At 39.2% G+C, this 27828-nt stretch overlaps 1 protein-coding gene across 21 annotated transcripts in view; it reads right to left on the reverse strand.

The window, feature by feature from the left end:
* The window catches only part of ARPP21 (cAMP regulated phosphoprotein 21), a 237674-nt gene that overhangs the window by 88485 nt on the left and 121361 nt on the right, over positions 1 to 27828 (reverse strand). For 14 of the 21 annotated variants that reach the window (XM_081931048.1, XM_081931049.1, XM_081931050.1 and 11 more), the window contains exons 2-9: positions 24146 to 24321; positions 22188 to 22348; positions 21421 to 21462; positions 20878 to 20961; positions 17157 to 17307; positions 14914 to 14992; positions 12283 to 12342; positions 11190 to 11330 (exon numbers count right to left, since the gene is read on the reverse strand). In XM_081931048.1, the coding sequence (XP_081787174.1) occupies positions 11190 to 11330; positions 12283 to 12342; positions 14914 to 14992; positions 17157 to 17307; positions 20878 to 20961; positions 21421 to 21462; positions 22188 to 22310 (680 nt within the window). In that variant the 5' untranslated portion in view covers positions 22311 to 22348; positions 24146 to 24321. Of the gene's footprint in view, positions 1 to 11189; positions 11331 to 12282; positions 12343 to 14913; positions 14993 to 17156; positions 17308 to 20877; positions 20962 to 21420; positions 21463 to 22187; positions 22349 to 22667; positions 22860 to 22941; positions 23165 to 23983; positions 24109 to 24145; positions 24322 to 24408; positions 24532 to 24594; positions 24619 to 27828 lie in introns of those variants that run through there. The other 7 variants (XM_081931034.1, XM_081931046.1, XM_081931031.1 and 4 more) reach the window with 7 other exon arrangements.

Here is a 27828-nt window from a genome sequence, read left to right on the forward strand (position 1 = left end):
CACAACCAGGCCAATGCAGGAAATTCACTACCACGGCACCATCTTTCCACTGTCAAACAGCTCCTACCATCAATATTCACAGTTAGAATGAATCCCCAGTGATACCTTATCCCTGCTTCTCTTGTTTGGTGGCAGTCTTGGAAGCCCTGCCTCTCCTTAGGGTCTCTGCACTCAAATCCTGCATAAAGAGAATGTGGCCTTTGTTCCTAAGGATTTGCATAAGAATGTCTTTATGTAGCAAATAGTAGCAAATGCTACTATTACATCCCTTGAAGGGTGGGGTTTTTTTGGCTTCACGCTGAGGCTTCAGTGAGCTTTCTCAATACCCAGTCTGAAGAGAGTCAAATTTGGCACCCAATCTTTCTACCAGGTAGGTGGGAATCATATTAGCATTTTCTAGCTGCAGGTCCTAACAGTCTTCTCACCCAATCCTCCTGATCAGCAAGCTTTAAAATTAGTTCTCTCTGGGCTTTAATTTTTTAATCTGGCTCATTCTGGTCACTAAAACCTAGCCTAGGCAAAGGCAAACTCGGCCCTTCAGATGTTTTGAGACTACAATTCCCATTATCCCTGACCACTGGTCCTGTTAGCTAGGGATGATGTGAGTTCTAGTCCCAAAACATCTGAAGGGCCGAGTTTGCCTGACCTAGCCCACTGTTTTTTCTATGTCTATTAGCCGACCTCTTAATTTCTTGATTTTATGTGATGAACTCATATTGCCACTTTTTAATAACTTCAACATGCAGGTTAGCAATTTGGCTGGAAACCACCTCAAGTGAGTCAGAAACAGGGGTTGCTGTATCTCCTTTACCTACATATTTATTTTTAGCTGTCATCTGAGAGGCTTCAGTTATGCTGCCCACCTAATTCCCCACTTTACTACTGCTTAAAGTATGTAGTAATATTTATTTTTTTACTGGTCGGTGTGCCTTGTTGCATATCTTGCCTGAGAGGATATTCTGAGAAGGGTTTTTGTTGGTATGACCAGTTTATGGGGTGCAATTAAGTCAGGAGAGGAGAAGAGCTCTGGGCTCAAGCTGTTTCCTTAGCACCCACACATATGAATCCCTCAACACGATACTTCTGTTTATAGCTTTTTTAAAAGGTGGGGTTTTTTTAAGCCTGTGCACTACTCGTGTTCACTTTGTGGTCTCTAAAACTCCTAGATCATTTTCGTGCGTACTGCTGCCAAGCCAAGTGTCACACATCCTGTATTTGTGTCCTTGGTATTTCCTATCTAAAGGAAGAACTTTATATTTATCTCTGTTGAAATTCATTTTGTAAGTTTGGGGCCAGTTCTCCACCCTGTCAAGATAATCTTGAATCTAGCTTGTGTCTTCCCAGGAGCAGCTAAGATGCAACAGAAACAGATGAGGACCACTGAGGCAATCATTGATGAGTTGAAAAGCCCCCCAAAATACCCATCATAGTGTAACCCAGAGTTCTGAATTACCTGGGGTTGCATATGCATGGTTATAAACAAAACTTTACTGCTTTTCTTATTTCTTTATGTTTATTTGCATCAGCCCTCTACCTTTCTAATGGACATATGTGTGTTGTGTGAGAACTGGGAAAAGGGAATAAATTGGGGGGGGTGTCTTATGGGATTACAAAAAACTTTCAGCATCACAGAATCACTACTCTCACGTGCAGTGTAAAAAAATATATTGTTATTTTCAACGCCTTTAAATCAATGAATTTGAAAGAGGGATGGGAGGGCACTAAAACTGTTTTAACATCACAGTATCACAGCAGGAGACCCATGGGAGCAGTCGTAAAAAAATTAAAATGTTTCTTTTCTTTAAAAGATCGAATGGAGAACAACTGACCCACACACAAAAAAGTGTAATGATGGCATTGAAGTGCAAGATCCATGGGAGCTATTACTACTACTACTACTACTACTATTACAAATTTGGGAGGCCTTGGGCAAGTCAAAGAAAGTTTTAGGGGTTAGCCACTGCTCTTTTAAAGACTGTATCTACTTTATTCCAAAACTGGAAATTTTAGAAACCAACACTTCTCCAGTAATATAGTATTATATATAATATTGTATTGGATAATATCTCTCTCATAACCCATGAATAACTTTTCTTCTCATCTGACGACAATAGAAACCATTTTATGAATGGATGTGGCATGGACATTTCACACCACAGGTGGAAATCCACATGACAGTAATTTTAAAAGCACTGACAATGACCCGGTTTGCATAGAATGCTAAGCCGCCAAACCATGGCTTAGAAAGAACTAGCAAATGTGAGGGTTCCCAAAGTGAATGCTGCAGTTGCAGCTGCCACACTCCTCCCTTGGTCTAGCTGCTTCCACACAACTCAGGTTTGGCTTAGGGTTACATTTGAGCTTGAGCTCATGGCTGGGGAAACCCAGCCAGATGGGTGGGGAATGAATGAACGAAATAAGTATCATGGTTTCTCACAGTCCAGACATATCACAAGGTACAATCGAAGGTTTGCTCTTGGTTTATCATACGTGGATTGTCTCTAGTGAGACAAACGACAATCCTAGGTTTGGACATAATGATGATGATGAGTCAAACAGTAGTTTAGCCCAAGGTAGCCCAAGGAACAGCACAGCAGCTGCAGTCTTCACTCTAGATACCTGTATGTTTGCTTGTTCGTGATAAGCCATTGTTTGGCTTAGCATTATGTGCAAACTGGGCCAATGAATGGCAGTTCCAATGATGTGGAAGCTTGCACTCCCAAAGAAGTGTCCTTGGAAGGATGCCATGGTCTAGTTTAATATTGACTCATAAAATAATGCAATTTAGGGAAGTTTGCACTATTATGTTACAGTACATTACATTTCCTTTGGTAGTTTTCCGTTTTCCAAGGTCAGACTAAAGACTAATTATTTTAATTTTATTTATGGCAGGATTATACCCTTGATTTGGCAGACTGCAGTGTTTAACAAAGACTGTAATGATTGACTAATATTTAACTAACATTTTATTGCGGTGTAATAGTTATAAAGTACACGGCCACCCTAATTCCAAACAAATTAGTTTAGATGTTACATTATATTGAAAAATTAATATCGGGGATATTAGAGATGGTTCATTACTCCCAACTTCTGTTCTTGGATACATGCAGAATAACTTTTTGGAGGGTGAGGGAGCGCTATACGTCAGGGCTAAGTTGAAGAAACAAGAAACCCCAGAGAGCAGCAAAATCTTTCATATAACCATAATAGCTGCAGAGTCAAAATGGTTACAATTCTGTGCAATGATGAATAAAATGGCAGTCCCTCCATTTTTCTCTTTTAAATGCCTTTTCAACACTTTGTACCCACAACAAATCTTCCCTCAATTTGCTTAAGATATCTGGAGTGCTATTCTGGAACAGATCATAATCTTAATCACCCAGAGCAAATATCAGTGCTGAGCAAATCCATGGAATCACATTAGCTACTGGATCAATAGATTACATTTTGTAAACACCTATTCCTCATAACTTAGGACAGGCACATTTTATGCCATAAGGTGACTTTGTGCATTCATGTTAGAGCAGAGTTCCATATGGCACCTACTCCTGTGAGTTCAGAATGTTCAGGTGGCTCACTACCACATTTATGGCTCACTACCACATTTATGGCCAGCACTGGCTCCCCTGCGGCCATACTGTTGGAATCGCCACCAAGTTAATTAATAAACTGACTACTCTGTGGGATTTTAGAAATGAGAAGGGCACACACTTTCCTGAGCTCCTCCTTTCTCATGTATAAATGAGCCTGATGATTCATCCCCTCTTAGGCAAATGGGTATATTATTTATGGATAACGTTTATGGGGCAAAACACTACTTACTCAAACGGATTTAGGCATGTGGAACCTCCACCAGCCCCACTCATTTTCTTCCAGCGTGTCCTTGTTAAGGCTGCACATTGGCTTGGTAACTCTGGCTGTGTTCCCTTAGCTTAGCACAATAACTCAGGCTTTCAAGCTTATCGTGATTTACTGAAAACAAGCAGCATGCTGGTGTACACTTCCCAATTGCTCCCCCGTTGTTCCACCTCTAGCACAAGCAACTTAAACAGCTTCCTGTGATATCTGACTAAGTATCATGGTTTCTTGCTCCCTTGTTGTTGTTGGCATCCATCTGCCTTGAGAGACAATGGAGTGCGCCTCTGGGGGTGAAGTCAAACCATTGTGTTAGCGGCACCAAAGTGACCTCCCTGGGGCACAAGCCTGGGCAATGTGTATGGAGGTCCTGGGCTGCCTAGACAACAAGTTCCCTCTCCTGGAATTGCTGCTGTGGAACAAAGGAAAGCACAGCAATACATTTAGCAGCAGCTTGGCTGCAAGAGGGGGCTGCAAGGAGGAGGCGCGCATGATGCCATCCAACCATTTTAGGGACTCCATTCCAGATTTGTGTAGGGTTTACTGCTCAGCCTTTTCTTCTTCTGAAGATATTCCACAAGGCAATGGAGGATTAGGATCAGAGTTTTCCTTCTCCTAGATGGGCAACCTTCCTAGGCTGATGAGCCCCATCTGCCCCTCACTTCTCTCTACAGGATGTGCAGAAACCACCTTCTTAACCCCTGGACCCATCACTGGTCTCGTCCATTCAGTCCACTGGAGCCTGTCTTCACATACAAGGGAAGTCCCTAACTCATGGAGGATTTAAGACTCTTTGGCTACCCTGACCTGGTTTAGCCAGTCAGTTGAAGTTGTTTCCCGGGGCGCAGCTGCTGTTGCATGCTGATAGCTTCTAGGAGCCATAGGTGAGAGCTGAGTGCAGGGTTGGGACCAAAGGTGGACAAACTATCCCACAAGGAGTATGGTGTGTCCACCACCAGAGGTACGACGCCTCCGCTAACACCCTATGCACCCCTAACAAATCACAAAAACAGTGTGCAAGAAGAGAGCAAAGCATACAAGCCCATGAGTCCTTAAAGGCTAGTTCACATAGCACCAAATCATGATACACCATCATGTCTGAACATATGTGGAATTTATTACATTGCTCATATGACACAGTGGCACAGTTTGCATGTGATGCCAAGTCAAACCATAGCTAAGCATGAACATACAAGTGCACAGGCATTCACAATAAATACCATGGCTGCCTCACCCATTTGTGCTGCCATCGCCTCTCCCTATCCTGCCCACTGAGCATTACGTCTGAACCTGAACTCGTCGTTTGCTTCCCCCAGATAAACTACAAGCAATAAGCCAAGAATAAATCTTAGTTATAGGCAGTGGGTTGTTTGGAGAGAAACAAATTACATGCCGAGGTTTGGACATGACTGCAAACCAAACTAGTTTAGCTCCAGGTAGCCCCAGGAGAACCAGGGAAGGAACAAAACATCCATGGTTTTATTGGGACTACCCCTTGTGCATTCATACTTTATGTTGCAAACCTGACCAATAGGGCATTACATGCCACAACAGACCACCTGAGCTTATGTTCCAAATGAAACCCAAAATATATTTTGCTTTGATTAGAAAATGAGATCCTTAAGGCTAAATTCTCTAGGTAAGAACTAGCACAAACCTAGGGTGGGTTTTTTTTTGCTATTACCTAATTTCCCATGCTTGCATATTGCACTTCTTAACAAATTAAACCTGCAATCCAATGCAAATTTACTTCTGAGACTTATTTCAGAGCAAACATTCAAAACTGAGCTGTAAATATAATATATTATCTTTGGGAATTTCCACGTCGCTGTTTTTCAATTCCTGTTGTTTGCTAAAATCATTTTCAACCTTACTTTGTCCTTTGCCTCCCAGTTTTGTTTAATCTGTAGATCTGGGAACCATTTTTTTTCTTTCAAATCATTAAGAAAAATGTGCAAGCCGCACAAGAAAAAGAGCTAGAGGATCCCACATATTACAACGTACCTGATTGACACAATGGCATTAGTAATTGCTCTCTGAGGTTTTCAATCAACACCTAATGGGAGATACCTTGTAGCCCACATAGCTCCAGCTTCCACAAAATTATAGTTTTATTTTGCATTTTAAAGAAATCATTCTATTAATGACCAGAGCTTTAAGAGAATGCAAGCTGTGTTAATGTGAAATTAAGAGGTTTTCTAGAATAACTTTATTCTGTTCTAGTGGAAAACTTTTGGCAAATTTATTGTAGTTGGTTTTAAAGACATCAAGTTATCAAGGCTGGGTTGTTTATGGCAGATTGAAATATATTATCTAGGTACATATAGAGAAAAGATAAAGGAATTGTACATTGTTATTTGTTTTGTTTGGAAACCAACTTAGTACTTGTTCAGGTGTAACAATCAGAGATCAGTAAGTCATGGGAAGAAGTATTTGTCCAAATAAAAGCAATTACCTTACAAAACGTATCTAAACGTCCAGAGCTGGCTCTCCTCAATCTTTTCACGGGAGATAATATTAACTTAAACCTTTAATAAGACTCATAACAACAAGATGCTGGGACAACTTAGAAGGTCTGCTTGGACAAATTGGTACAACAAAGAGTGGCAAATAGCACTTGTGGAAAATGGAAAAAATACCGTATTTTTTCGCCCTATAGGACGCACTTTTTCCCCTCCAAAAATGAAATGTATGTGCGTCCTATGGGACGAATGCAGGCTTTCGCTGAAGCCTGGAGAGGCATCTGTGCGCACCGACCCCTCTCCTCTCCAGGCTTCAGGAAGCTATCCGCAAGCCTTGGGAGCCCGGCCGGAGAGCCCGCCGGGCTCGCAAGGCTTGCGGGCAGCAGCCTGCAGCCCGAAGCACGGGGCGCACACCAGAGCACGCCCCATGCTTCGCGCAGATGTCCACAAGCCTTGGGAGCCCAGCGGGAGTTCCCGCCAGGCTCACAAGGCTCACAAGGCTTGCGGATAGCAGCCTGTTCTGGGGGCTGGGGTCGGGGGAAGCTTGGTTCCCCCCCCCCAGCCCTATAGAGCGAAAAATACGGTAAAATTAGCACAAGGCCAGAAACTAACTTCCTTCCTCCCTTTTCTTTTGTAACCAGCTTCAGAAAATTTATCTTACAGTGCAATCTGATATATGGCTGCTCAAAAGTAAGCCCCACTGAGTTCAACGTTATATTTACGGTCAAATAACTGGGCAAAGGATTGCAGTCTTCATTTCTTAAGCCATACTTTCCTCTGATGTCTGAACCAGGAAGCTGTAGTTTAAGGGCCTCAAAGAGCCAAAATCAGAAAGAAGGACCTGAGTCTGGTTTGGAGGGTGTCCTTAAACCAGAGTTTCCTGTTTCGGATGTCACAGGAAAATGTGGTTTGAATAATTATGATGGTGGGAGGAGGGAAGGGAAGAGATGAAGATACCACAGATTTACCAGAGTGGAATCAATACATCTGAACTGGCCCACTGCTTGCTGCTAAATTTCTTAAAGAATAATTTAAATAGATATAGCTGTATAGCTATAACGGATGGCTTCTGCACCCATGTAACTGGTACAAGATGTTAGCAGTGAATCAAGCCCCTATGTTGCTGACACAAGGGATAACAGATTCAGTGTGGGCAGTGCTACCCACATTATATTTCAGCTATGACATATTTGGCACAACGCAATATGTAACATTCTGCTAACATAATTCTTATGCATTATAATTTTGCATTAGGATGCTGGAGGAGCATCAAGGATGCCCAGAGCCTGTGTGATAATGCAACATACAGTCGAACCAAAGTCAGGGATGCAAAAAAGACCTTTGAACAAGCACAAAGGATTTTCATGCAAGCACAACCCTCGCCTGTTGTACTTTATGGCATGTTGTACTGTTGTACTTTAAGGTTTGTTGTTGTCTGGGGTGTGGTGGGGATATGTGATTCACAGCCCAATGACTTCTAGTCAAACTGAGCTTAATACAAATATGTTCCGGGCACTAGGGCTCTGAAATCTATAAGGTGGAGCACCTGACACCTCACCCACCCTCTGAGACTGGCTTCTTATTCATTTCAAATGAAGGATTATATTTAACCAGAATTCTCCATGAAATGTATGGGAGAACACACTAGTAAATCAATCCAGATATACTGGGTTATTATTGCATGGCGGCCAAATTTTCCACCCCATTCATGCATGGCAAAACAGGAGGGTTAGTTATTTTCGTGAATCATTTTAAGGAGGGCAATGTTCTAGGGAGAGAATCATGGGGAAGAAATGTGAGTGCTTGGATATTGTAGGATTTTTGATATTGCCAGCACACACATGGCAGCAAAACAAAACAAAAAAAGGCTTCAAGAAGAGTGACCTTCAGCTTATGGGTATGTATAATTTGCTCACACACACATCCCATCCACTTCCTAGATTTGAGCACCCATTTAATCTCCAATAAACCTTTGGCGTGAAGTCAAAGCTACAGTCTCTGTTTTGGATCAGCTCCAGTGTACACAGGTCAGGCATAAAAGAGTGTTATTGTACATCAATCCACGGCTTATACATGCACAGCCAAAGGGAGCCCATAAGTGAATATGGTTCACACATTTAGTTAAATATGTGTATGTTGCGGATGGGCTAACCAGCAGGTCCCTCTCTTCTCCCTATAAGTTTAGTGAATACATCTGTGGGAAACGTCTGAAAAGCATTTGGGTAGCATTCTTATAATAGTAAGTTGACCCTCATTAATGAAGAGTCCATGGAATCTGTGTATCATTTCCTGTTCCAAGTGTCCCATGAAAATTGTGAAACTAACACAGAAGGGGAACAGAGTGGTAGGGAGGCAAAAGACAACTACTTGTTAGGTCAAGGAATTGTGGGTATGTGATAATATCACATCATTAATTTTGAATTAAACAAGCAGTTCTTTGGGAACAGGTTTCAAGGTTAAAGAAACCTGGGCTGCTGAGTCTATGCAACCGTTAGCCAAAAACATTACTGTCACCTTAAAGCCTAAGAAAATAGTGCTGTTTGGGAAGCAATCCATCTAAATTTTATGGCTACAATATGTGATATTGAATATACTGGATGTATGCTAAGAACCATTTCCAAAACTGACTTTCTTAGAGCAAGACTACATGTTAGATGCAGATGAAAGCCTGAAGGCTTCTTCTTCCTCTTCTTCTTCTTTGCAAAGCAACTTCCGGAGGGGGTAACAGAAAAGTACTTGGGGAATGCTTAACTCTTCCCCTGTTGGTCACTTTTCTGCTGCCACCTCCCCCAGATGATCCACCTCCCTATGGAGGTGAAGGAAAAGAAGAGCTGTTGTGTATGATTGCTGGGCCCAGAGCATACTGTATATTCGCTCTATAAGACGCACCAGACCACAAGATGCACCTGGTTTTTGGAGGAGGAAAACAAGAAAAAATATATTGTGAATCTCAGAAGCCAGAACAGGAAGAGGGATCATTGTGCAGTGAAAGCAGCAATCCCTCTTGCTGTTCTGGCTTCTGTGATAGCTGCACAGCTTGCATTCGCTCCATAAGACACACACACATTTCCCCTTACTTTTTTAGGAGGGAAAAAGTGAGTCTTATAGAGCAAAAAATACGGTAGTATACTCCTGCTTCTTATGCACTGTTAATTGTTGTTTCTGCAAGCTACTTAACCTAGAAGCAACTATTTGCAATGCATGCAGATTTACAAACTTTTTTGAATAAGCCTTTATGTGTGTTTTCTCTCTCAAAGTAATTTAAATGTGTGTGTTTTCTCTTAAATACATATTTCCATGTGTGTGCAAGGCAAGAACTGCCAATAATTGCAAGGAAACATTCAGAGAAGTGAGAAGCTAGGGCATTTCATATAGAAATGTGCAAATATTGAATTCCTCAGTTATCCTGACTTTGATTAGCTGAGCCAGTGACACAGCCGCAGAATGTTCATGGTTACAGAATGTACATGCACATTTCAAAGGTCAGGGAACCAAGTTGTCAGAATGTCTGCAGTCCAGTTTCTCTTAAGTCCTGCAAAGAAAGTTGTCAGTTTGGGTTGCATTAGAAACTCAGAGCTAGGGACAGGAGAGCTTAGTAGATCAGGCTGAAAACTTTGAAGAAGCAGAGAAAATAGGAACAGGGAGCCAAAGGCAAACAGTGTGAAGGAAGGAGCAGAGAAGGTAAGAAATTAAGAAACATGAACTAATGAACTAAGGCAATAAAGGGCTAATAAGTGAAGGTATAGGGGCTAAATGTCAGACACTGATCTGAAGCAAGCATCCCATTCTTTGGATCCAGACTTGAAATTTCATGCAGGACAAAACAAGTTTCCATTATTTGCGTCATCCAGGGGTTTCTTAGAGAAGCAGGGACACCAAATCATCTATAATTCCTTCATCTTCATGGGGTGTCTAATTTATTTTAATTCTAGTAGCAAATCAAACAGCAGCTTCCAGTTCCCTACGCTGAAATTAACAGAACCTGCATCCACCAGAGTTCAGCACACACAACAGAGCGATTGCAAACCAGCTGACGTGTCTCTTATAAACAGAGTGCACTCTAAGATTGTACCATTAGGCATCAGACATTAGTGTGTATTGTGGCATTGTCATTTTAAAATGGTTGTCTGTGCCTTCTTGTTGTGAGTTGCCTTGGGTACCTATTGAGGTGGAACTGGAGGTACATTTTTTAAAGAGAAAGAAAGAAATGAATGCATTCCTGCCTACCCAGTGATATAAGAAGCAACTCTTTGCATTTTCTGATGCCCATTTTCTACACAACAGATGCTCTTAGCTCATTTATTATGCAAAGTGAATTAATTCAGAGACAATTTCTCAACTGTGAAAGGGTAATGATATATATGGGGAAATGTGGCATTGGAAGAACAAAAGTGGAAACCAGATAAGGAACTCATTGTTCAAAAGGAGAGTCCTGTAAAAAGAAAATAGGGAGGGGAATGCCACACAATACATTTACCCTTTTGAGAAGTATTACACGTAATAGTTTCCAGTACTCCAAGTAAAAAGAATAGTCCACAATTTACTTTTTCTACGCTCCAACATTACTGCGGTAATGAGGGGCTAGGAAATATAACATTCCGTTCCAGAGGCACGGCACAGCTTTCTTATCAACAAACAACAGTTAGATTGATTTGCTTCAACATATTTCATGTCCTCAGTGTTCTTCCAAGGACATGCATAATGAGACTCCACATGAGAATGAATGGATAAATAAATATTTTTAAAAATATGTATTACTCAAATAGAACGAAAGAACAAAGGAAGAAAACACCTGGGATGTGATAAAGGGAATGCACTTCAACCGATTCTTAGCAAAGGGAAATAGGAGGAGAACAGTGAGGTGGCACTTACATTCTCATATTGCTGGTCTTGTTGATAATTACAGATTTCCCAGTCTGATCCACGTTGTGATCCATGCCAAAGTAAGCTGCCACTCTGTGCACTAGCATTCGCTGATATGACGACATCTGGGGGAACTTTTTATAATGATTACTGGAACAAAACGTCAAAGGGCTCAATATGATGCAGCCTCTGACATGATGGAACAATAGCAGTCCACTTAAAAAAAACAAACAAAAAACAGCAACAACCACCCATGATCTTTTAAAACATTAGTTAATGGGCAGTTGTCAGATCTGGTATGTCAAGTCTGTTATTTTCATTAGTTTCTTTAACAATAACTCTCCCAGTCATCCATCCCAATATTCTGCATGTGTCAAGTGTGCTTAAAATATAAATATGCAAAATGTTTTAAGTTATTGCTTTTTATGAGCAAAACAACCTGCTTTATCTTATAGCTTTATTAAAATTGTTGAAGGGAAGAAATTGAATTGTTTAGTGTGATACTGGGTCACCCAAACAGGCAGGTAGGTATATTCTGACTAGCATCAAACAATTGCATCAAACAATCTCTTTTTATTTCAAATAGCTTATGCAAACTCCTTTGAAATTAATGGTAACTGTACATCACAAATAATTTGGGCAGTAGAGCTCAGAAATAAATATTTAGCAGTAATTATTTAGTTGTATCCCATTCTTCCTCCAAAGGGTTCTGGTGGGTATATGTGAAGTTATCTCCTTTGTCTTAATTTCAACCCTGTGGGGTGAGAATGCCCAAAGTTTGCACTGGGACAGAGGAGCATTTTGAACCTTAGTCTCTGAAAAGTCTGTAGGTCTGGAGCAATTGCTTCCTCCATCCTTAGCTCTGAAAACATAGGACTGTCTGGGGGCATTTGCCAATGAAACCAGCACAACACAATTAAGGATCTATACTAAAAACGTTTATCTAATTCCTTAGGGATGAATAATTACTAAAGACATTCATTTTGTTAAAAGCTTGGTATTTTCATATTGCAATAATATTGCTCAAAACTAAAGTCTATGAGTGCCTGGTATAGTAGACAAGAGGCAGCAAACAAGAAGTCAATACTGAAAATTAACTTACCTGTTGTCACTGATAAAATCAATAATTTCCTGTTCCAGTTTTAACAGTATCATTCTATCCCTGTTAAGAAAATAATAAGAAAATCACTACTCAGGGTTCTTTTTTTGGGGGGGGGCGCAGAGGACTACAACTACTGAAATAATTTTGATGTCTCTTTGCTCTGTCCCTTTACAACAAACCCAAATACTTGCTTATGACATGTAAAGATATTGCAGTTCACATCCTGCTGGCAGGAGGCTGATAATCCTGTGGCCCTCCAGGAGCTTTAGGAGTACAACCCCGTTATCTCTGACCATTGGCTATGGCAGTGGTGACTGATGGGTTGGGAACCCAGCTTCGTGAGTGGCTCATGGTGGCCAACCATGTTGTACTAGAACAACTGACATATCGTAGTTTCCCAATACCTCTTCTGCAGGAGTCCGTAAAGGTAAAGGTAAAGGGATCCCTAACCATTAGGTCCAGTCTGGGGTTGCGGCGCTCATCTCGCTTTGCTGGCCGAGGGAGCCAGCGTACAGTTTCTGGGTCATGTGGCCATCATGACTAAGCTGCTTCTGGCGAACCAGAGCAGCGCATGGAAATGCCGTTTACCTTCCCGCCAGAGCGGTACCTATTTATCTACTTCCACTTTGATGTGCTTTCGAACTGCTAGGTTGGCAGGAGCAGGGACCGAGCAACTAGAGCTCACCCCGTCGCGGGGATTTGAACCGCCGACCTTCTGATCGACAAGTCCTAGGCTCTGTGGTTTAACCCACAGCGCCACCTGTGGCAGGAGTCCATAGAACAATGCTAATACACTTTCTCCTTATGTGGTTTTAAATTTGGAGGTTCAAGTACATTATGGTGGTGTGGGAAACTGTCGTGTGACGGGCCAATGGCCGTAATAAAGATCAATCCAATCCAATCCAATCTCCTTATGTGCATAGTCCTTTGCACCCAAGCCCTCATTATTTTGATTCTGAAATAATGTATTACAGCCGGGGTTGGGGCTAGTCTACGGCCCTCCAAATCACTATTCACATAATCACTGACCACGGCCCATGCTGACACCGATAGGAATTATAGTTCAGCAGTATCTAGAGGGATTATCCATGGGATAATGATAATGATAATAATAGTGATGTTTTGATAAGTGTCAGAAAATGAGAACTAGATATTGTTTTCTAATCTTTCTTGGATTGGAAATTGCAATCTGCATTAAATCAGAAGCCATCAAAATTATTTATTCCTTCATCAACATACATTATGATATACTATAAAAATGTATAGTAATATAATAATAATAGGACTATTAATAGAGTAAATAGTAGTTACAGAGTTGCTGTTGTTTTAACTTTGATCATATATAAAAGTAAGGCAGATTGGTCTTTTCTTTGGATGTAGAGTCATATGATAGAAGATTTCCTAACTCACTGGAGTTCTACAGGACTGTGAAATATGGGGATAGGGGTGGGGACAAGACATTTTACTCTTCCAAACAAAAAGAGGAGCTTTAAATGCAGGGATACCTGATTACCTATGCCAGTGGTTCTCCATAAAACTGATGTGTAAGAGTGTCTAAGGTGTAGCAGTTAAGAAACTGAAAATGTTCACAGGACCTAGTCTGCATTGCAGCCGGAAGAGATTATTATATTCTCTTTCTAGAGCTGGTACCAGACTGAAGCATGGTTAACCATTTCAATGGCAGAAAACATACGCTAAGCTAAGCCGTAGTTCAGTACATGAACTTGTTATTCACTCCCTCCCCCCAAAAAAATCCTTATTATCTTGTGTAGCCACAAGGAGACTGAAAGCGTTTACTTCTCAATGAATCACAGTTTGTCATCATGTCCAAAATAGGAAATGTTGGGTAGAAATGGTTGTTGCTGTTAGTTTCACCTATGATTTGACCAAACAGGAAACAAATGCTGTACTGAGGGTGGGGTGTGGGGTGCATGTGCCCAAGACTCGTTCCTGTAGCACTAAACCAGTGTTTAGTTTTATGACAAGACACAGACAGCATAAGCCTAGTCAGTATTTCTGCTTATCCTGGGATCTGAAACAACTATTTTAAGCTGGGATCCTCCTTATTGGGTATCTGTATTCTAAGCCTCTCTGCCTGTCCCCACCAGGTCTCTGAATCCTAACTCCACCAAACACACAAGCCTTGCATAATTCTGTGTGCTTTTTTAAAAAACTTGGTTCCCCTTATCACTAACCATTTATGTTCGCTGGGCATTAGCCTTACATTGTCAAAAATGTGTGATTGCATGATCACAGATGGTTGTGATCGATGTTGATTTTGGCTAACTAATGACAGAGCATTGAGGAGCTGCCATGACAGTGCCCACATCACATCCTGCAGTATGGCTATATTTGAGAAACACTGACATAGATGGCCGTGGGTTTTTAGATGCTGTGTTGCATGTCTCGGAAGAGAGGTGTGTGGATGGACGTGGCTAACTCCCTGAGAGAGGAATTAAACTGTGGGGAAAGGGAAGCCTTATGGAGTACGTATAGGGGTTTATGCTAAAAATCAATACGCTTTCATAGAAGCATACGTATTATTTTCCACACCATGACCACTCTAGGAATAACACCACATTTCTCCCAATTGTTAAGTTCTCAAGCCACACACAAAAAAGGCCTACTTACCTGGGATTATTCTTTAATGTGTTAACCAGAAATTCGTGCAAATCTATGCCTGTTGAGTCTGTGTATTCTTGGCTGCAGTCTGAAAAAACACACATTACTAATAGTTTCATTTTTTTTAAGGTAAAAAAAAAATTAAAGCCATTGTGTGGAGGAAAGTTTTCTCCTTCTCCAGCTGTCTGAAAGAATACCTAACACATGCAGGCTGTGACTTGCATCAAGAAAAAAATACCCCACAAAACAGTGGGAGGGTACCCGTTCTTTATGTTCTCTGTACCAACAGCTACAAGCACCAAGGACAAGTGGATATTAATTTAAAGTGCTGTGCTTTAGAATAATACAAGGGATGTATAGATCCACCTAAAGCCTTTCCAACTATTTGAACTGTTAATATTGTGTATATGTGTGTGTGAAATACCCGGCAAGTTTTGGACATAATTAGTTTTGTTTGGGCAATTATGAGGGATATAGAAAATCAAAACAGATGTGAAAGACAAAATGGCAAATCAGAACCACTTTGGGGATTTGATTGGACACAATGTGAGATGTTTCCCCCTGACCATTTTATAAATGTGTTCATCTAGAACTGTACTGAATTTCACTTTGAGCAAAATTTCAGTGTGAATGTGGAGACTTCTACTCATAGAACTGAATTTTGAAGAAAACAGAAGTCTCTTAAAAAGACTAGCACTAGGGATATTTCACATCCCCAATTACCCAAAGACAGCAGGGTGTTTTTTAAATATTCTGTCCAGCTTCAGCCAGACTGATTCATTTTACTGCATTCACTGATGAAGTATACACCCTTTTTTACAATCCATAAAGCACCCATTTTAACGTCACATGATTCATTTAAACGTCATTACACTAGCAAAGTGCCTTGCAGACTGCATTCCAAGCCACTTGTTGCATGGTATCAATAGAATGATATTGGATATGAATAAGAATCTGCATCGTGCAACACTGGGAAGCAGTGATGTGTGTTAATGTGTAGATAGCAATGAAGTGCACTTTTATATATATATTCACAATGGATTTCTAACATTGTCCATAGAGATGAGAACAAAACTTCATTCAAAAAAACCTATTGTAAATAAGCTGGGCAAGATTGGATAACCACAAATAAACCAGCCATCTGTTGATAATCTTGCACATTTCATGCGTGACACTTAAAATGCGGCAGGCAACTTAATTGTATATTAACTCATATTTAAGACTTAAGTCCATTTCTGAACAAAATCTAAAAAGACAATGGCTCTGTTAGCAACAAGTTTCTGGGCTTGGACCTCACTCAACACATATGGAAGACTCTGCAAGAGCAGTGATAACTTCCCCTCCATACAGCAACTCTGGTTATTTGCACAGATAGAAATATCTGCAGTTGCAAAAGCTCCCACTCTTCCCCTTGCTACTTATTGGGAAGAACTCATTGTAGGCACCTGCGCTTCCACCCGACTGCTGATAATGATCATGGATCCGAGTCAGCATGAAAATATGGACATTGGCTTTAGAGTGTAGTGTGCCGCTAACAACAAATTATATGGCATGGCATGTGTTAGCAAAATTGGGTAGCTATTCTTACATCCATTTTCATGCAGTATTTTTAGTGGGCTCCTTGCAATCACATATAATAATTGTGTACATGCACCACATACAGACATACACCGAATGAAAGCTGGCCCTATATGGTTTGGTTGTGGTTACTTTTTCTCTACAGTGAAGTAGGGGACGGAGCTATTGCCCAAACCCGGGGTCCAACACTGATCTCATTCCAGGGACATGGGGTGGGAGTGGGGGAAAGAGGTGAGTGAACAAGTGTACTGTCCTCCCCAAAGAAGAATAATTAATCCTCCCTCTTAATGCAGTCACTTATTCAAATTTGAAGTTAGCAGAATGTGTGACCCTCCAATCTGAACAGAGACCGCTGGCCACATATTAGGACCAGCAGAGTTCTTCACAGTTCCAGGCAGCAAGTCAAACCAGAGTGTTTAATGAAGCCCCCTGGAATGGCTTTGCATTTGAGTTTGTGGGTCAGAAACTGTGCAGGCTCGTTAGATAATATAGACATACTGCATATATTCCACAAACAATGCATAAACAAATACATACACTACAATCCCACAGACGTATACAGAATATTAAATATATAAGCAACAAAAACAAGCAAATACATTCTTGCATTCAAAAACGTCTTCATACGTGACTATGATAGATGACTGAATAACGACTTAAATATTTTTGTTCACCTTTTGATAACATTCTTATCTTGGGTTTTTCACTGTTTCTATCTTTCTCTTTGTTTTTATTCTTTTCTTTTTCTTTCTCAGAGTCATCTTTACTAGATTTATCCTCTTCTTGTAGGCTGGGGAAACTTGAAAGCTGCAGTTGTATTGATTCCTGTTGAAAAAAATATAATAATTTAGGGCCAGATTCAGGAAACTTGGCTTCCAAAATGCATTATGAAGTGCATGCTTAGAAAAGCTGAAGCCAAACTGTCTTCTGTGAACTTAATATTAGGAAAAAAATATTGTACTCTTAGGGACAAATTTTGCTTCCCGATATTTATTTTGCCTCCTGCTACTTATATAGTTTATGTCGTTTATATACCTCAGAGGATTGGGATTTAATTCTGAATATATCCTAACTTATTTGCTTCAGATTAATTATAATTTCCTTGAAGCAGATCCCACTGGACTCAGTGGGAAGCACTTTTAAGTAAAAGTGCCTAAGGAAAAGCACTCAGGAATGAGGGGGTTACAACTAAAATCTTAAGGATCAAAAGCTTAGGTATAAAATACGTTCCACTGGGATCAAGGTAATGTCTTTCAAAGTAAATGGACTGAGGACTGAGGCACCTAAAACCTAAGCACACTTAATTTATTTCTGTTTAAAATTGAAATAAGGAAATTGGTGACGCCTACTTAGAATTAAAAAGTTAGAACTTGCTGCTGGTCAAGTGCAGCAGTTAAGTCTGCATATTAGATTACAAATAACTCAAATGTCCACACCTTCTATAAATATATATATTTCTGATGGGGTCCTAATAACGTTAACATTAATCTCATATTGCTAGATCCATCAACTAGCACATTAAAATATATCTGAATGAGTTCTATCCAATGCCAGTCCTAGTTGGAGTAGACCCATTGAAATGGACCTAGGTTAGTCATGTTCATTAATTTCAATGGGTCTACTTTGAGTAGGACCAGCATTCAATATAACCCAAAGTGTAGTTCTTAGGGAATATGTTATAAAACGTGAATGGTGGCAGGGGGAGGTTAACTGTTTATGAACCCAATACAGTAGACAATTATGGACATAATTGTCATTGAAATCACCGGAGCTTAAGTGGACATAACTTTATGTTAACTTACGATCCGTGACTCTGAAGGTATAATGAATTGAACTGAAGATTATTGGGGAGAGATACATAGTGAAAATGCATGGTTTATAGTTACTAGCTCTGTCTGAATTTGCGGTAAACTCCCTGCAAGTAATCTGGCAAGCTGATAAAAGTGCAATTGTGTTGTTCAATTAAGGGAAACAATTAGAATTGCTTCTGCTATGTACACTCTGTTATCCTAAAGTCAAAATGAAAGTTATAGTGCACTTGCATTTTTACAGGGGATGGAAAGGAAGACAGACTTTACATATAGTCTAAAACACACATGTAAGCATACAGCATATATACTTTGTGCCATACATATAACATACCATTTCTACATATTCATTGCATTTGAAATAAACACACACAGAAGTGCTGCAGAGTCGTGAAAACAATCTATTGTTTTTTCTGATATTCACTTTTTATTGATATTTTTACTCAATAGTAAAATTACAACGTTGATAAGTACATTCATACAGGAAAAGTTTAGCGAACAACAGGAGATGTTCAGTTTGCAATAATACACTGATAAACCACTATCATAACATTAGAGGCAACATTCCTTTAAAGTAAGGACAAAGTGTGCGATCAGATAAGCTTTCATGATCAAGTAATACAGGTAACAAGATTTTTTTTTCCTACACAGGAAAATCAAGGCAAATTTTTAAATATAATACAAACATTAGGTTTGTAGTACAATCTGTAGTACTGGCAATGTACCATACATTCTCTGATAATTTAGACCCTGTGCTTTGTAAACAGCTAAAATAAACTAACAAAGAAAAAAAATCCAAATTAACTTAGAGAAAAAGAGAGAGAGAAAGAAACAATTTCCATTGGCCCAACCCTTCCAGTATCCATCAGTCAGCGCAAAAAGGAGAGCACAGCTCTAACTTTCCTAGTGCAAAGGTAATCATTATAAAGTTTTAAATCAAGTATACTTCCCATCTAATCATAAAAAGCCAATAATCCTTAAAGAGGAGACTTTGGTGGCAGAAAGTATTTTAATCCCTGCATTCTTTACATTATACTCAAATCATTCTCCCTAGTACTGGACGAAACAGTGGCAGGAACCAGAAGAAATGTGAATCCCAGCCTTGTTCTGCTCTGCATTGTGGGCAGTTTAGGCTGAAATCCTAAATATACACTTAATCTAGAAGTGACATCAAACTCGATGGGATTTAGTTTTGAGTAGGCATGCATAGGATTGCACCATTAGAAGAGGTATCTAGTCTTTACCTCCAAACCTGCTAGCCTCTGAAGTGTATAAAACTCCTTTTCTTTTTTTGCAGAGTACATCAGTAACTACATGCAACATTGAATATACTGCAATATATTTATATTCTCCTCTTTCAGTTTCCATTTAAAATGATAGAAAACACAAATAAAATGCAGAACAAAAGCCATACATTTCTTAGATGCAAGTTGAGTCAATGTGTCATAGTATTGTTTCCCCCCCTCTCAAAATATTTACCCACAACTCATAAAATAATCTGTCTAGTGTCCTACTGCATAAACTGTCATTGTAGAGCAGCGAGAAAGTACAAAAACCCCACAGCGCAATAAGATATGGGGTGGTGGGTTTTTTGGTCTTTCAAAAAAATAAAACCCTCCGTAGTAAAGAGTCCAAAGAGGAGAGTTTGATTTGTTTCATTTCAAGTTAGTAGCGGAAAGTCTTAGAAAGTACACTTAAATGTGAGAATTATTTTGTGCTAACAAAAGTTCATCTTTCGTTTTCTGTCTCCTCTCCCTCTCTATGGCTGATCTCATTCTTCAAATAATGTCTGAGTCTTCAAGTAAGAAATACTGGCAAGAAGCTTACTTTTTTGGTTTATGTTCTTGATAAATTTGCTTTTATAAGCAGACAATGTAAGCTTTTCTTTCTTTTTCGTTTCTTTTTTTTTGCAGTAAGTGTAGAAGAAAGGTTTTGCAAAATTCTAAAGTCTCTTAGATCAAATTTTCCTGATTTGATCCATATATTTATTTCTTTGGAATAAATGGTATACAACACCAATACAGACTAAATCAAACACATGCTTTGCAGTTGGAAAAATGGCACCAAGAATCAGAAGAATGAACCATATGGAATACAATGCACTGTCTTTTAGATCATTCTGACTTAAAAGTGTCAAGAATTTGGATGTTACTATTAAATAGGTTCCGGGGAACTGATACATGGACCTTGCATGACTTAGATGCCAGAGTGAACTCAGAACTATGTCTGGTGTAGTCTTACAAGAGATAGCCTTAGAGAAAATAACAATTCTATCTTTTTATTTTTGAATTTTTTAAAAAATAATTAATCTGAATTCTTTTGAATTCTTTTCCATTTGTTGAAATTTTCAGGGGGTCTGGAAAAAAGAGAGAGCAAATAACACCCTGTGACATACTGTAGAGCTACTCATTTATTTCAAAATAAGTACACGCTAAAAACCAGACAACTTCTAAAATAATAATTATAAAGTATGCTCTTGTGAAAGGTGATTTTGGTTTCCCAAAATCAGTAAATGCAGTTAAAGCCCAAATATGCCATCATGCACATGAAAAGTTAACCATGCAGTTAATGGCTTGGTCTTAGATACCTGGTTGTCATTCTCTGTTTCCAGACGAGGGGATGATTCTTCGCAGACAGCGAGACTTCGGACCAGTTTACCCTTCCCTCCTGACTGAAATATAGAAGAATAAGGAAATCACCTTTGAATACCACTGTGTGTGTGTGTGTGTGTGTGTGTGTGTACTAGCCTTCCTCACTGTGTTTCAAAAAATAAAAAGTAAAGAGATAGACCTCAAAGTAGGGGAAAATATTGTTTCACTGAGATAGGGTTCTGTGTTGCTGGGATGGCACGAGATAGAACAGAGATATAGTGAAGATTGCAAATAATGAGATCCCTATGCATATAAAATGGAAGTTCCCACCAAAATGCAGGTATTCAAATGAAAAAGGATCTTAAGCATTTACACTGTATAAAGTAAATAGCTAATAACTCAAGGAAGTCCACTAACCTTATTGTAACTAACTATTGCACGAATGAATATAATAGGAATACGCTTTCATAAAATATACATGGACCTTTCCACCCCCAGCTAGCTTATCTTGGCTCTGATAAAGTAGTCAAAATCTCTACCTTGAGTCTCTTTTTCTGCTGGTTCTGGTTAGCACCTCGTTTCTGCAAACAGCAAGTGACAAATTATGCATGTCTATGGGTGGAAAATATGCATAACAGGAATAGCAGCAAGTTCATTAAATCATTCATGAAGTACCAGTTTCATGTGGTGATTGTCAGGTAACTTGGTAACTTGTGGACCTTAAAATGACTCCTTAAGGAGCCTTAGCATTAATATCACTGGTGGTAACTAGCCACAATCATTTCCATTTTTATATGCACATAAAAGCATTATTTTTACAACGTAAGACTAAAGAAACCCTCAGAAATTCTCTCTCCTTGAGAATTCAAAGCAGTGTGACATTTTATTGTTGCTGTTGTTTTTTTAAAAAAAATAAATTTTCTTTTATAGCAATCTGAAGCCAGAGACAATAGGCACTGCAAAAGTTCTATCTATACACAGTGGTGCTGATAACTATTTTCTTCTCCCTCCTTTCCACTTTCATAAGTGTTTCCCAATGGGTTTCTCACAATATAAGCAGTTTCCTCTTTTTTTGCATAGCTAGGAACTGATCTGATATGCATTTATTTGTGTTCATACAATGCAGCAATTTTAATGACGAATTCAGTTAACAGAAATACAGATCTTCCAGAATTGAAAGGGAAAATCTAAGACATGCAATACCTACTCAAAATGGGTGCGGAGAAGGTCTTTAAAACTTAAAGAATGACAAAATTGTTTTTTAAAAGTCCTGTAGTTTAACAGAAAAGTCGCTTTTCGTTCTTACCTGGTCTGATTTGCCATTTTCATCTTTTTCATCTACCTCTGAGTTAAGGATGCAATTCTCTTGTTGGGAGATGGCTGAGTCTTGCTCGCTTCCAGTTTCTTCTGTTTTACCTTGCTCAGACATTCTCCCAGGTAGAAATTAATAGAACAAGATTTGATGACCTGAAAGGTCAAGACATTAAAAAACAAAATAGTAGGTGATATTTGCCATCTGATTCCCACGAGAGATATTTTTATTTCCTCCATGATGAACTAACAAAGCACAGCAAGAAACTCAAGAATTAGGGCAATGCAATTCAGCAGACGGCAATGGACTGAAGTGCTATTCTAGGTGAACGTTGAATTGTGTAAAAGCTAACAAGTAGAACAGCTTGCTTTCAAGTACCGTACTCATTGTGGCAGAAAATGCGGACGTGAAATTCCTCCCCCTACCCTTTTTGTCCCACAGCTAGGGATGTGGGATGGAAGTGAATTCTTTTACCACGTAGGTGATGGACCAAATAAACGATAACCTATTCGTGCTTTTCTGTTGGGGAGGCGTCAAGCAGACCAGACCTTCCGCTAGACTGTCAATCGCTTTTTGGAAAATGGAAAAAAACCTAATCCACACCTCTACCAGTCAGTCATTCCCCCCTGTGTACACACAACAAGGTTATAAGCACTCCTTACAAGAAAGGGAGAAATTAAGCCCGGGATGAAGAGGAACTCAACATAAACATTAATTCTAAATTTGGCAATAAAACCCTCATTGTCACCATTTCAAGCCCTCAAATTGACAGCTCCATTATAAAAAATCACCAGCCTCCTCCAAACTCCATGTCACTCTCCAGCACAGTAAAAATCCTCCTGGAAGCCCTTAGCAGTTAAGCTCTGATGAAGATATCTTAACTGCATTGGTCTCAGCTCACATTAGTGTGCTGCACAGGAGCTCAATACGGCTTTTCAAAGTTAAAGCCTATTATTATTTTCCTTCTTCCTCCCCACGAAATACCCCCTCAGCTCCGAACACCTCCGCTGCTGATCAGTTGTCAGATGTATCTCATGAATAATTTAGCACTTTTTGTTCTTCTCCTAAACTCCCACCCCCCATTTGCCTTTTTATTTTACTTTTTGGAGAGAGAAATCTTAAGAAGAAAATTAAGTGTGGAAGAGGAGAGGAGTTATTTCGAAACAGGTTTCAGTATTTGCCCTTCTCACAATTTAATAACGGTTATTAGATAAATCGAGTCTTCATATTGTTTCTTTCGCAGGTTGCAATTAACACTGAATAGATCTTTGTAATGCCGCCTTTCTTTGTTTATTTCAAAAGGAAAATACAATGTGCATTGAGGGTTGTTTTTTTAAAAAATAAAGAAAATCAGAAAACTGGGTATACATTTATCCTGGCTGCATTTACTTTGTCAAGTTTAACAGAAAGATCACAAAGGGTCTTGTTCCATAATTAAATTTTCAAGGGGAACATGATTTGTGAAAAGAATTGGGGCTTTGAACAATGAATGTTTTGTTTTTTTGTTTTTTAACCCCCCCCCCCAAAAAACCCCACTTACAATATATTTTGTTTCTTTATATGTGATCACTGGGGCAAAAGTTGCATGATTTAGAGAGGAGGTTGGTAACAATCAAATAAACCCATTCTTTATCTAGGCTATTGTGTTATACTGTCATGTTATTACATTTTCTTTTCTCGGAACACACACACACACTTTCCCCTATAGCTGATCCATTTATTTGCAGAGCATTCATATCTGAAATGAAGCCATTCTTTCTCATAAATTCAAATATAACACCATATGTTACCTGAATCTTAACCATTATCCCTGTTGCTTGGTATGCACTCCTGAGATGTACACCTAAAGCAACATGCTCACAGACCTGATGTGGCTGTATGGGCATGGCACAAATCCACAGAAATTATACCTCCTTCTGCCAATGGGTACGTAACAAAAAAAAGCTGTTTACCTTCAGTGCTGTGTTAATTCTGGACGCTTTTCTATCAGTTGCTGATGCTGCTCCTCACTGGTTAAATCCACACAAGTGATCAATGACAATGTGAGTCCCATGACCCCATTTAACAGTTCAGAGTGCCAATCTCCATGCTGTTCCTTTAAAGAGTTTGACAGATCATCGTCATCAACCTGGTGGGGAGGGGGAGGGAAGACAAAAAGTAAATACCAATAATAATAGATATAATCATGGTAGGGTTTAAAAGATAAAATAGAGACCAGATTTCTAACACTAATGACCAGCTTCAAGCAAATCAGTTTCACAGCTTGATCCGGCTCCACCTGTCTCAAAAAACTGTGAGCTTCTCCTCTAATGAAGGCTAGAGCCGGCTGTTCAAGTCATAACAGCTCCTACGCACGGAGCTAAAATTAACAATTGCATATTATGTGCCGAAGATTACTCACTTCAGTTTTAACCTTTTTAGTGAATTCTAGCACTTTGCATTTTAAAAAAGGCTCATCTCTGCCTCAATGGAAACCAATATTGTTGTGAAAGAGAAAATAATAATGTCTCTGCTGTAACTAAAGCTTCAATTTTCAGAATTAATACTCTTCCTTTTCTGTTCTTTTCTAAAGTGACCACAGCAGCAGGTATAAATGAGCTGATTGTAATAAGATAGAGCCATTAAAAATGGCTAAGAGAGAGTTAACAATTCTGAGCAATGGAAATGAGGGGAAAGTCAGAAGAAGTGGGATGTGAAGAGGGGGGAGATTGCTAAGGGAGAGAGACAGAAGGCACAGTTGCTTCAAAAATGCATTACGCTATGTTTATACCGAATGTTGCTACCAGATGGGCATTTGGTTAAAAAGAAAAGTGAGAGGTTAACAGGAAAATAGAAACATTTACAAAGTACTTAAATATCATGGCTGCCTTTTCAAGAGCTGGATTTGGCAACGGACTGAAAATCTGACAACCCAACCACTGAAACCTTCATTAAATCTTTAGGAAAAGAGATGTCACGAGCCAGGTAATACTAATGCGCAGCAGTTTCTAGAGCGGGATTAAATTGTGAACAGTGGCAACAACTGTAAGATGCAGTGGCATAGCGTGGGGGGTGCAGGGGGGCCCGGCCGCACCGGGCGCAACATCTGGGGGTTAGGGTTAGGGGGCGCAAATTACTTGCCTTGCCCCGGGTGCTGACAACCCACGCTACGCCACTGGTAAGATGCACCAGTTCTGTTGTCCAAAGAAAGAGCAAAAAAATATTTCAATAACTGTTACAAAGTAGAGTTTTTAATTTCCCCCCAATCCATATTCCAATCTCTTCTTATGCTGAGAGCTTCTCAGACAAATTGCCATGAAGTAAATGTGTTTCTCACCTCTTCTGTTTTATATGCAACAACAGTATAAATGTTATCTACTCCCTCCTTGGCTGAAACTTATTAGTAGCAACACAGTCCTTGGAGGGGAAAAAACCTTAATGTTGAAGCAATGGGAGTGGCCGCAGCACCTTGAGAACATACCAATTACAGATTAACTCATCACTGCTTATCCTTGCTAAAAAACACACCCTACCAAATAGTAAGAAAATGAACTGGAAACAAGCTCCAAAGAACACAAAATAAAATCTGCATTGTGCTTCCCTAATTTTATGACAAGAGGCAGAGAAAAATAATTGCAAAAAGCACAATCCATCAACAGACTTCCATGCTGGACCAGAATAAGAGTGTTTGTTCAAGAGCCGTTTAATAAACCAATCCAAGATTCAAAGGTCTTTGTAAAAGTGCTAGTGCCTCCTTATAAACTCACAAAGACATTACAAGCTGTTGATTGTTTGCTGCTGGTGGCGCCAAATAAAACAATCCTGTTTTGCTTGAAAGAAGTATAATAAAACGTTAGGACTGAATGAGTGTCGAGCCATTCATTGGACTACAAACCCAGAGTACACTGCCTTCTAACCAGAAAGACACCTTGGCTTGTTCAAATGCATATAAAATATTGGAGAAGAAGCAAACATTCTATTTTGGCATTCCACAGATCCATGTCAGTGAAAATACACGGAAGTGGTGCATCAGGTAAAAATATTACTAAGTCTGGATACCTGCACGTTTTGTTTTGTTTTTTAAAGATAAGACTTTATTAAGATTTTCAGGGCCCAGTTTTCAAAATACGATGAACCCTGTTACCTAAAACAACAACAATACACATGTATTTCATGATGGGGAAACATGCACTGCTGATATGAACTGCAATTCAACCTGCATTTAAATGTTTTGATTATGCAAGAAACAGATTCCTCAATGAGTTTCCAAAATATACACTGTTTCATGCAAAAATAATATGTTATTTCCACTGTGGCTATCTTTCCCCAATTCTCACTGGAGGAAAACATAAAGTGAGTATCATGTATAAGAATCATATACAAAACATACATTCACAAACTGCTTGTAAAATCTGTTTTAAGTGAACCAGCTACTTGAACCATCCAGAAACTCAAAGTGTAATCTTATGGCTTTTCCAAATAGTTAGGCTATCAAGCAGCAAGTACAGATTTATTCCCCGTTTTGTAAGGATCAACATGCCATCCTTCAACACTTCTATTTCCATGATATCCTATCCCTACTGCTCACACTGCTGCAGTGTGTCACTTTCTCTGGCTAAGAATTTGCTTCTACTTGTGCCCCAGGAGCTATAGGTGGGATGGGATCAAACTTCTCATGAGTTTTGGTACTTTCAATCCCAACCACCCATGTAGAATGATCAAATCCATCTTTACCTGGGAGTAAGTCCGACTGTGCTTATTCCCAAGTGGTGCTTACAAACATCAGATTGTACCACAATTGGAACTGAACTCTGTTAAAATCAATAGGGCTTGCTTCTAAATAACGAATTTAAGATCAGTACATTGAATTGCGATTTTAAAAATGACATAAGCAGGCATGCCTGCCCAAAAATCAGTTTAAGTGCCATTGAATTCTGTTGGTCTGTAGTAGATATAGCTTTGAAGGCAATTCACACAAGCCATTTTAAAAATGTGGTAAAATTATTTATAGCTTACTTTTCAGAGAATTTTGCCATAGTGATTTGGTTTTGTGAATCTGGATTAATGTTCAGTTATTTGCAACCTACCAACTTTCCCCCCTTTAAAACTCAGATCTAATCTATCTTCCAAAACCATTACACCCATCTGCCTTTGTACCGCACTGAATAGAGTTTCAATGGGTCACAAATCATCATCATCAATTTGTTGTTGCTTCTTCTTGATCCCCCTTCATCATAGTGCACCAGGGTGAGTTACAACAATATAAAAATAAAATATTCAGATCAGTTAAAATAATATAAATAATCTCCACATTTATTTTAACAATCCTGATTTCCCCAGCACTAAGCTCATTAGGGTATAAATCACTGATTTAAATCACCAAGCAAAAAGGCCAATTTAAATAATTGATTTAAATAAAAAAATCCATTTATTATTTAGATTCTTACTAAGTAAAAGTGCAGACTAATTGCTTGCTATAAACCTAAAACACATTTATTTAAAGCTTAAAAGTGCATTTATACAGCTTCAGAAAGTACACTACAAATTTGCTAAATACTTATCATTATGTTTACAAATTTTGAAATAAAGATATACAAAATACTGATTAGTTTTAAAGCAATCCTTCAAACTCCTGCTGAAGGCTGGCTGAGGGGAG

This window comes from Podarcis melisellensis (assembly GCF_964234715.1).
Source record: "Podarcis melisellensis genome assembly, chromosome: 12".
In the NCBI taxonomy this organism is placed as follows: Eukaryota; Metazoa; Chordata; class Lepidosauria; order Squamata; family Lacertidae; genus Podarcis; species Podarcis melisellensis.